Source organism: Bos indicus x Bos taurus, chromosome 25 (assembly GCF_003369695.1).
Source record: "Bos indicus x Bos taurus breed Angus x Brahman F1 hybrid chromosome 25, Bos_hybrid_MaternalHap_v2.0, whole genome shotgun sequence".
Lineage (NCBI taxonomy): Eukaryota > Metazoa > Chordata > Mammalia > Artiodactyla > Bovidae > Bos > Bos indicus x Bos taurus.
Genome location: NC_040100.1, coordinates 21,359,530 through 21,369,802, shown reverse-complemented (window position 1 = coordinate 21,369,802; position 10,273 = coordinate 21,359,530). Strand labels below are relative to the sequence as shown.

At 45.5% G+C, this 10,273-nt stretch overlaps 1 protein-coding gene across 1 annotated transcript in view; it reads right to left on the bottom strand.

Annotated features, from left to right (window-relative positions):
- Window positions 1-312: 312 nt before the first annotated feature.
- Window positions 313-10,273, bottom strand: part of GGA2 (golgi associated, gamma adaptin ear containing, ARF binding protein 2) — a 29,468-nt gene continuing 19,507 nt past the window's right edge. The window contains exons 10-17 of the mRNA XM_027526706.1: window positions 9,490-9,615; window positions 8,646-8,765; window positions 8,322-8,350; window positions 7,777-7,910; window positions 6,175-6,332; window positions 3,462-3,631; window positions 1,918-2,028; window positions 313-1,413 (exon numbers count right to left, since the gene is read on the bottom strand). Of these exons, the coding sequence (XP_027382507.1) occupies window positions 1,303-1,413; window positions 1,918-2,028; window positions 3,462-3,631; window positions 6,175-6,332; window positions 7,777-7,910; window positions 8,322-8,350; window positions 8,646-8,765; window positions 9,490-9,615 (959 nt within the window). The 3' untranslated portion in view covers window positions 313-1,302. The remainder of the gene's footprint in view (window positions 1,414-1,917; window positions 2,029-3,461; window positions 3,632-6,174; window positions 6,333-7,776; window positions 7,911-8,321; window positions 8,351-8,645; window positions 8,766-9,489; window positions 9,616-10,273) is intronic.

Sequence of the window (10,273 nt, the reverse complement as noted above, 5' to 3'; positions counted from 1 at the left end):
TAGCTCTCTCCACTCATCAGGCCAAGCACGACTTGGAAAACACGCACAAATGCCTAGCACCTAGTAGGTGCTAAGGAATAACTGTAACAAGCCTGGAATTTTCTGTTCACACCATGACAAAAATGTAACAAAAATCCGTCTCTTTCAGCTTCATTCAGATCTTCAGGGCTTCTCTTCCCTGAAAGAGTTCTTAAGGTTCCACATTCTTCAGGAAGTCTTCCTCACTTCAACAGACGAGCAATCCCTTCTAGCCTATCATCTCCAAATGCAACGGGCATTGCATCTCCTACTTACTCAAAACTCCACAAAGTATATTTGTTACACAGGTATTTATTCAATGACTTTCTAGATTTAGTCACCACTTGAATCATTGCTAAACTCTTTTCGTATCTCATTTGCATCACAGTTCTTCACCGTGGATTGTGAAGTCGACAGGCCAGGGTGAACCTGTCAGTTATGACTTACAACGACTGGCATTGTGTCACCTTCAAAGAGTTCTGGGTAAATGGTTGCAGAGAAAGAGGAGGAGGATGGAGATGAGGGTCCTGAGGAAGGGTCCAGACAGGCTGCCCAGCCCATGGAACCTGAGGCCTGCATAAGGCCTGGGATCTGCTTTCCCCTCTGCCCTCCAGGGTCTGTCTACGGGCGATTCTAAGGCACAGTGGTAAAGGACATGACTGGCCCACCAAGCGCGGTCCTCTGGTCCAGTGGCAACCCCTCGCCTAGGACACAGTGCAACAAGCGTTCCATTCAGAAGGTCTTCCGGGACACATGCAAGCAGCATTTGCTAATGGAAATGGAGACGAGGTCCTTCTTGGAAGAGAGCATCCCAGAAGACACTCTGCCCCAAGAACCACCAGGTCCCTTATGGGTCCCTGAGAACAGCAGCCTGGGAGCAACCAAGACTTTCAGAGGCTGACAAGGCACAGAGTGGATGAATGAAAAGGTAATAATACATGGAAAACAACAGTGACAACTTTGGCTTATAAAACCTCCAACCTGAGGCAGGGACATCAGTGTCCACCAACGTGCAAAACCAGACATGACCGCAGCAGATGGTTATCAGAAATGTTTTAGCATTTCCCACACTGCCTTCATCCCTCCCCTTGAGCCCCCTGGCAACACACACACACACACACACACACACACACATCTGCAGAATAAGTCGGAGGCTGGCATCCAGAGCCTGATGTCAGGACAGAACTCTTGGCACTCTGCACTAAATCACCATGATCAGTCCTATCTAGACAGCAAAAGGAACATTAGCCTAAGCGTGAACGGCAAGCTCTGTCCTGGGAGGAGTCAGGCTGCACCCAAGACTGTCAGGTCCGGAAAGTCTTTCACTTCTCCTACTTCGCTGAAAGGCTGTCCACCCTGGTTGAATGTCAGCTTATACCGTAACCGGATGGGCTCCTGGGCAAAGATAAAAGACCTTAAATTAGTGGGGAGTGACAGGGAGATGGGCCCAGAGTCAAAGCCTTTACCCACTCAGCAGTCAGCAAGTAACAGTATGTGTATGTTAACTCCACCCAAGTTAGGTATGCCTGGGTGACAGGCATACCCTGGCCTCGACCCTCTGGGACTATAAACACGGGGGAGCCAGGAAGACACCCTGGGTGTCTTCCCACACTTTAGCAGCCCTGAGGCGGAGACCAGCTAAGACGACAGGCTGGCCTTACCTTTCCAGAGGATTCCATGGAGCTAGAGAGTGTGTGGACCACTCCCTTGGTCCACAGCTATGACAATCTGGTCACAGATCTTCCAATCAGCCCCAAAGGAAAACAGACTCCAGCAAGGGACATTCCACCAGCATCCCAACCAAACTAAGACCTCAATACAGTTCTCTCCACCTGCCAGGCTGTCTACCTGGAGTTCAAGGGCCCCCATTTCCCTGCTAGCACAGATACCAGAACGTACTTTGTGTGGATTGTCCAGCAGCAGCATCTGAGAGATCACAGCTGGAGGCGTCAAAGGACTGAAAGCAGGAAGCTTAGAGCTGGACGCCGGCTGCAGTTTCACTCTCATTGACTATCGGGGGGAGAAATCCAACATATAACTCATGCCTAACAAACGACAGCTTTAATGAGGAAGATCTGGTGAACAGGAGAGCTTGGCCTCCACCCCACCAATGGCTGAAAGAATCTGAAGACCCTCCCACCCCACCCATACAGAAAGTGTATCTGTAGTTGTGTGGTCAAAGGTCAGCTTCTGAGATGCAGCACATAAAGAAAGACCGCACATCCTGCACTGAATTCTAACTCTGCCTCTCACTAGCTCTGTGACTCTGGGCAAAATACTTAACCTTTCTGAACCCTGGACTGATAATTTGTAAGATAGAGGTAATGAGAGTCGATGCCCTACAAAATTACCATGAATGTTAGAAAGTGCATAGTTTGGGGCATCCCTGGTGGCTGAGTGGTAAAGAATCCACCTGCCATTGCAGTGCCAATGCAGGGAACAACTAAGCCCATTTGCCACAACTACTGAGCCCGTGCTCTAGAGCCCCAGCTCCACAACAGGAGAAGCCACAGTAATGAGAAGCCCGAACACTGCAGCTGGAGAGCGGACCCTGCCGGCCTGGATGGAAGGGCAGTTTAGAGGAGAATGGACACGTGCGTGTGTACGGCTGAGTCCCTTCGCTGTTCACGTGAAACTAGCACAACACTCTTGCGCCGCTGTACCCCAATACAAAATAAACAGTTACAAGGAAGAACAGTCCCCACTTGTTGCAACTGGAGAAGGCCCGCGTGGAGCAACCAAGACCCACTGCAGCCATAAATAAATTTAAAAATAATAACAAAATAAAAATAAGTAAACCTTAAAGAAAAAGAAAAGCAAATGCAGAGTTTTATTTTTGTCTGCCTTGAATCCTTCCTTTCAGGACAGGCCCCTTGCCCATTTCTTGTGAGTCTAGTTTGGCTGTTAACCTGTGGGGACTGACTTCCCTTGACAAAGGGATGTAATATCCTACTTGGCCAGAGTACCTCACATCCCGGAACATGAGTTACTGGCCCAAGGTATACTAGTAACATCAACAAGGCCGGTCCCAGCCCTTTGTTGGGTAATCCATATGCAATGCCTCATGCCAGCGGGCAGTTTATTTTGAGATAAAAAGAGTTAAAGCCCACGTAACTGCAGCTGCTGGTGGCCGTTTTCCTGCTTTGTGGAGATTGTCTGTGAGAGAACAGGCTCCAGAAGGGAAGAACAAAGTCAAGAGAGGGAAAGTGACAGGCTCTTAAGGAACTGTTTACGAACCTACCCGAATCTAGCCATCTGTGAAGATACACATTCAGGAATCCCCAGTTAACTGAGCCAACAAAATTCCCGTTTTATCTTCATCTACTTTAAGTGAAGATTCTGACCTTTCCATCTCATAGATCATGTCCCCAAAAAGGACCTGATGCTCAAAAACGACAGCCTTTATTGAAGAATTCCATGGAGCGGGCCAGCCGCTAACTCACCTTTGGCACAGCCACTTGAAACATGATGTCCCAGACAGGCTGGGTGGCCGTGCTCATCATGGTCAACAGGAGCACCTGCACCTCTGGGTGGCCGGGGGCTCCAGTCTGAGAAAAGTGGAGCAGAATTCTGAATCCATTCCGGTCATACACGATAAGAGGCGGCAGGCTGCCTGGCAGAGAAGGACCCAACCAAGAGGATTAGTGCTAATGCAAACTCCCCTGAAGAGCAGCCATGCTTGAAAGAGACGTGCATCTGTCACCAAGTCCTCCTCTCCTCCACTCAGCACAGCTCCTGGGCTCAACCCTCTGCACCACCATAACCCAAGTCCTCATTAGCTCCGGCGGACTCCTGTGACATTCCAAACTGATCTCTCCCTGCCACCCGACCATGCATTACCAGTTAAAAAAAAAAATTAAAAAATAACTTTTTTTGAGCAAGAAATGATTATGATTAAAATAACATATGGGGACTTCCCTGGTGGTCCAGTGGCTAAGAGTCCATGCTCCCAATGCGGGAGGTGTGGGTTCGATCCCTAGTCAGAGATCTAGATCTCATATGCGGCAACTTAATCAAAAGAAAAAAGATCCTGCATGCCACATGCCAAAACTAAGATCTAGAAGAGTCAAGTAAATAAATATTAAAAGATAATGTGTGAACACCACAAAAAATACAGGATATCATAAAGGATGAAACAGAAAACACCTTTACTACTCCCCAAAAGTAAGCACCGCTAACATCTGGGCCTATATCCTTCTGGTCTTTTTTGTATGACAATATACACATACAACATCTCTCATATTTCATTTGACAAAACAGTAAAGACATCAGATGTTTTCAAATTAATCGGGTCTTGGAAATACTAAAGGGATTGTCCTAATTTAGCTAAGAAATAATTTCAAAGTTAATTTGGGGGGAAAAAAGATACATGAGACCAACTATAAGAAAAGGAGGGGGAGTAGGGCTATCTGCATGAACAAATCCTCAGGTATGGACAAAACTGCGATCCAAAATGGCAAGTAAAAGAGACCCAAACCTGAGAATTTAACACGTCAAGAGAGTACTTTTGAAAATCATTGGCTAATTCAGTAAGTGGTAGATAAATGGCTAACCATCTGGTAAAAAGTTTGATGAAGATCCTTATCTCATGCCAAATATCACTTATCAAAATGCACATTACGAATACATACTTTAACAACGAAACTGCCAAAGATTTAAAAGACTGAAAATAATCATGAGGTATGGTGGTGAGGTTATGGGCAAACGGCAAACTTTCTATAAGGAAACTTGGCAGCGAAGGTCAAAATTTTAAACCCAGCATTTCCTCTTTTATTTCCTAATGAAACAACCAGGAAAGTTTTAAAAATGGGTCTCCATTTATTGCAATGAGTTGTTGACTATAACGCTGTTTAAACAGTAAATGACTGGAAACAAATTATCCTTCAGAAAGAAGTTGAATACATGAGTTACAGTACATGTTAGTGACACAAGTATGAATTTATGGATATAAAACAGTATATATACCATAGTACCAATTTTTTAAATATATGTAAATGGATAAGACAAGAAAATACACCAAGATATTAACAAAACTTCCATCTCTGGGTGGTAATGATACAGATGATTTTAATTTTCTGTTCTCTTCTACCTTTTCTAAAACTATATTGAACATTTTTTTGTTTTAATAATTTTAGATTTATAAAAAGTTAGGGTATATGGGGAAAGAACCTAAGAAAGAATGGAGCTCTATGTGTGTGTGTATGTGTACGTGTATACATATATATATGTATATCTGATCCATTTTGCTGTAGAGCAGAAACTAACACAACACTGTAAATCGACTATACCCCACTATACTCCAATAAAAATTACTTTTTAAAAAACTTACAAAAACATAAAAGAATTCCCATATACCTTTCACCTAGCTTATCCAAATATTAACATTATATATAACCACTGTACAATGATCAAAACTAGGAAATTAATACTTTATTAATTTATTATGTTTAAAATAGAAATTAAGAATGCAAAGGGCCCCCACTGCTGACTTTACTTGCTCTGCCTGGCTCCAAGGTCTTCTGCAATCTGAGCTCACCACACTGAGCCACAAGGGCACTCTGTGCCCCAGGAAGGGGCCCAGGCCCTAGACCTGAAGATCTCAGCTGTTTCCTGCTCACATATCAGGGTGCTGACCACAGGCAGTCACGTTATTTAGCTGGGCCTCCAGTCTCCTCCCCTTTGTAATAAGGGAGGTTAATATCTACGTCTCCTGCTTTAATGAGGCTCCTTAGAGGAAGAGGCTCACCAGTCAAATCCTTCCTTTCCTTCTAATTCCAGCTCTTCTTATTTACCTCAGGTCACACTGAACATTCCCTTCCTGAATTCCAAATGAAGATCACGTCCCTGTGTGGACTCAAGAACCCTAATTAAATTCTGCTTTCCAATATGCTTCAGAGTCAACCCCATGATAGAAAACTAAGAAAAATATCAGCAAAGAGACCATGAAGCCACCTGCCTTATCCTTTGCCTGGAGGCAAGATTTTGAAGATTAAGGGCATGAAACAATGCTATGGCTTTTAATAGTAAATAAAGCAGGATATAAAACAGTATAAACCCCCATGTATCTTCCCCAGTTTAAGAGCCACTCCTATCAATCCAGAGTGGATAAAGCTGGGTGTCTAATAGAGAGGGAAAAAAGAGTGAAACTGTACTTACTGGGCTTAACAGACTCCAAAGGGACAAACACTTGGGCCAGAGGAGTGTTCTGGGAAGATGGGGAAGGAGCCAATGGGCCGGCCTCCCAGGACCAACCTGGAGAGGACTTGGTACCTGGTGGTACTTCCTTGGGGATACTTTTCTGTGGAATATAATTCCTGCAAAGAAATAATAAGATTGGAAAAACTGTAGAGAAATCTGGGAATCTGATTAGACTTTCTGAAGAACAAGGGAAAAAATAAATATAAATGTGTATGCATATGTGTGTATGTACATATTTTCAGGGTATATGAGTTTAGAAAAGTAATCTAACCCATGCCTCAATTTTATCTGCAAAATGGAGACATTTTAATGTTTATCTCATAGGGTTATAATAAGAATTAAATGAGAAAGTATATGAAGTGTATCTGTGCGCACACAATAAGAACCCAATAAACTAATTAATGTTGTCAGGCAGTCATGTTACACTGGCCACATCATTCATACTTCATGATTTTGTCCCTTTGGAACACAAATCAAAAACAATTTTGGAAAACCTAAGTCCAGACAGAAGTGACCCACCAAAATTAGAATGTCAAGCGGTTATAAAGAGCAAACTAGGAAGAAATCTGTTAGATATAAATAAGAATGACCTCCCAGCACAGCTCCATCTCAACCCAGTTCGGAGGTCTCCACCAGGGACACAGGCTCTCAGGGAGCTGTCTGGGGAGGGCAAAGTGCTCCAGCCTTGCCAGAGGCAAAGGGACAGGATCTATGAAAATGTGTTTACATTCATACCTTAGAGCAACTCTATTTATATAAATCTGTACTACAGAAACTCTTCAGGTGCCTCCACACTGCAAGTTACGTAAATATCCCCAAGAGGGAAATGACGAAGTATACATTATATGTATATGAATTATTATTCAACTATCAGAATGAAGCCAATTTACATGAATGATGAAAATGTATCAAAGATGTGTGATATAAAAAACCACAGTGGGGTTTCCCTCGTGGCTCAGTGGTAAAGAATCTACCTGCCTTCACGCCCTAGGGCCCCTGCTCTGCAATAAGAGAGGCCACCACAAGAAGCCTGTGCCCCGCAGCTAGAGAGGAGCCCGCGCTGGCTGCAACCAGAGAAAAACCAGAGCAGCAACCAAGACCCAGCACAGCCAAATGTAAAATTATTTTTAAAAAGTTAAAAAAAAAACCCATAGCATGGCACAACCTGTAAATTATAACCTCCCTTGTGTAAAACAAGCCACATATTACTATATGTGCAGGATAAAAGCAAAGAAGGCGCATTCAACCTCGTGTTTAGGGAATGGTATTTAGGATTTTCTATATGATCTATTTCTCTAGCAATCAAACATCGCTGCAAACTAGTGAAATCAGGAAAACAGAAAACCAACCTATAAAGACCAAAAACATCATCATCAGCTACTGCTGATGTTACTCCTGAAACCGCTTTCCAGAGGTCCTGGCCTTTGGCGTGTGTCCTCCTGACTCGGGGTGGATGGGGACTTAAAGGGGCGGCACACAGGGCAGCCCTCAGGGAAAGCGGCAGCCTGGCCAACGGCACACAGGAGCAACACTTCTCGGCTGCCTGCCCACAAGACTCACAGAGATCCCGGAGGCGGCTGTGGGGAGAGGAGGTCCAGCAAGTTCCTTTCTGCAGAAGGGCTCTGAGCACCACCAGCTGGCAGTGCGCTGGTGGTGGGGTTCTTCTTTTCCTGACAGCAATTCTGACCTGCAACCTGTCAAACCAGGAATGGCTGAAGTAAGGCCAGTGTATGAATGACTGTGAGCCGTGGTGACACCAGGGCACAGCTCTCCTGACCCCAAAGCCACCGCAGAGCAGGCTAACCACATCTCCTAGGGCAGGTGGAGAAAGGGCGAGAGGGCCTGACTCCTGAGCAGACCTTTGGTAAGCAAGAGTCTGGATACAACGGAAGAGGGCAGGGACAGAAGAAGAGCAAAAACACGTCTCCCTCCAGGGGTTTAAGCCAGACAGTGGAAGTGAGGGAGAGGCTCTGGACCTCCGAGTCCACAAGAGCCACCAGGCTATGCTGTCCCCCTCCCCCCTCCCTGGGGCAGTGCCGCCTTCATGAAGGCAGGTTTGAGGGACCTCCCCTCTCCTCTCCAGCCCCCAGGAAGAGCCTCCTTACCCTGCTTGTAGCTGGGGCATCACTGATTCCTGCAAGGAAGGAACACCGTGGAGATGCACATCAGTAACTCTACCTGATACAAGCTGGAGACTAACACCATCCTTTCTAGAGCACTCAGAAAGCCGAGACAAAGCAAATTACCGGAACTCACTCAACTCATTCATGGCAAATCTGAGACTGGGTACAAGGAAGATCTCTCTGAACTTCCCAGTATAACCCAATTCTTTCTAAAAACAGGCACACACTCCCCAAGGGGAATGGGCTTACTCTCCCCCTGGGTGTCAGGACCACGCTGTGCCAGCTCCCCCCAGACACCACCCTTACCTAAGGCTGCCAGGTCCTGATGCAGTAAAGATGGCGTCACAGCCCCAGCCTGCTCAGACCCACTGTCCTCCAAGTCAATCAGGGGGCAGTTCTTCACGCAGCCTGTTGGATTCTGAAAGACTAGAAAACAGACAGGAAAATAAATATGAGTGAAAGCTCCACTTCCCTCAGGCCTCCTCCCAATCAAAAGACATCACACCCTCTTAGCACACCCCTGAAGAACCCTCCACTGCCGTTGATTGGCTTGACTCACAGCATTGAGTGGCATCTGAAATACGAGGCAGCCAGAGGAACTGCCTTCCCATCCCTGCCATCACAGAATCCTCTTACAGTCCATCCAACCAGGACAAGAGCAGAGCGGATTGCTCCATCTCAGAGGCCTTTGAGGTTCTGATCACGCTTATCAGAATCATCTCACGTGCTTGATAAAAATTTGGGGTCCAGCTCCAGGTAATCTAGGTCCAAAAAGGTCTAAGAATCTGCATTTCAAGCACTATTTTAGACCGATTCTGATTTAGCTAGCCCTTCACTAGGAACCACTGATGGTCAATCTTCTTTGGTGCGAGCTCCCCTAAGTAAGCACTCACAAGAGGCACAATCTGAATCTGGCCCCAGAAAAGCCACCACACACTTCTGTTTACAAGCTAGTTGCTGCCCAGCAGTTGATGTGTGATGACACATGGGGCAGAATCTGGCTGCATAAAACCAATTCTCAAGGGAAAGGGAAAAGAGGGTGTGTGCTCTCATTTCTACACCATAACCCAGAATGTTCTGAGGAGTCAGTTCTTTCCCGGGATTTGCAGGCTACCCCAAGCAGAGGGTGGAAGATGCTCTCTGCACATACCTCTGGACACAGGTATGTCTCCCACAGAGCTGTCCACCGTGTTCCCAAAGGTGACACGGCCCTCCATCACCTGTTTGTACAGCAGAACTCCCTGTGTGAGGAGGTCATTTGCCTGGAGAATCTCCGCTGAAGAACAAGAGAAAAATCGGAATCCCCCGTTTAGCAACCAACATTCTCAGTCTTTTTTAAGCCATCCACAAAGCAGCAACCACACAGCTCTACCAGGTTCAGTATGACCATGCCTCCTGCCCCCAGGTCACGAGACCAGGCCCCTGGCAGACCCAGTCACTCAAGTGCTGAACCTCAACATTTCCTTCTCAGGCTGGAGGAGGAACCGAATCTTTTCACTTTCTTGGTCTGTACTGCCCAGTATGACAGCCAACACTTGAAGTGTGGTCCTTTTAAGTGAGGAACTAAATCTTTAACTTAGTTTTAATTTAAAATTTAAACTTAAAGCTTTTTCATCAATGTGGATGCAAATATTAAAAGACATTTCTGGGACTTTATTCAGTCATTGGCAAGTGTGTAAGGAACAATTTGGTACATGAATCTACATTTTCACCTGTAAATTTCATAAAATCTAAATACAGATCAAGCATTCCTGATGGAAATTGAACATTCAAATTGAAATATCCAGATAAACAATGCAGTGGATTTCAAAAATCTCAAGGGTATCTCATGGTCTGGTTTACCTGTAAGAAAGGATCTCCTGGGAGAGAGAATAGCAACAGGGGCAGGGGCTGTATGTAACACTGCAGGCCACCATGCTAGGAGAAGCCTTCAA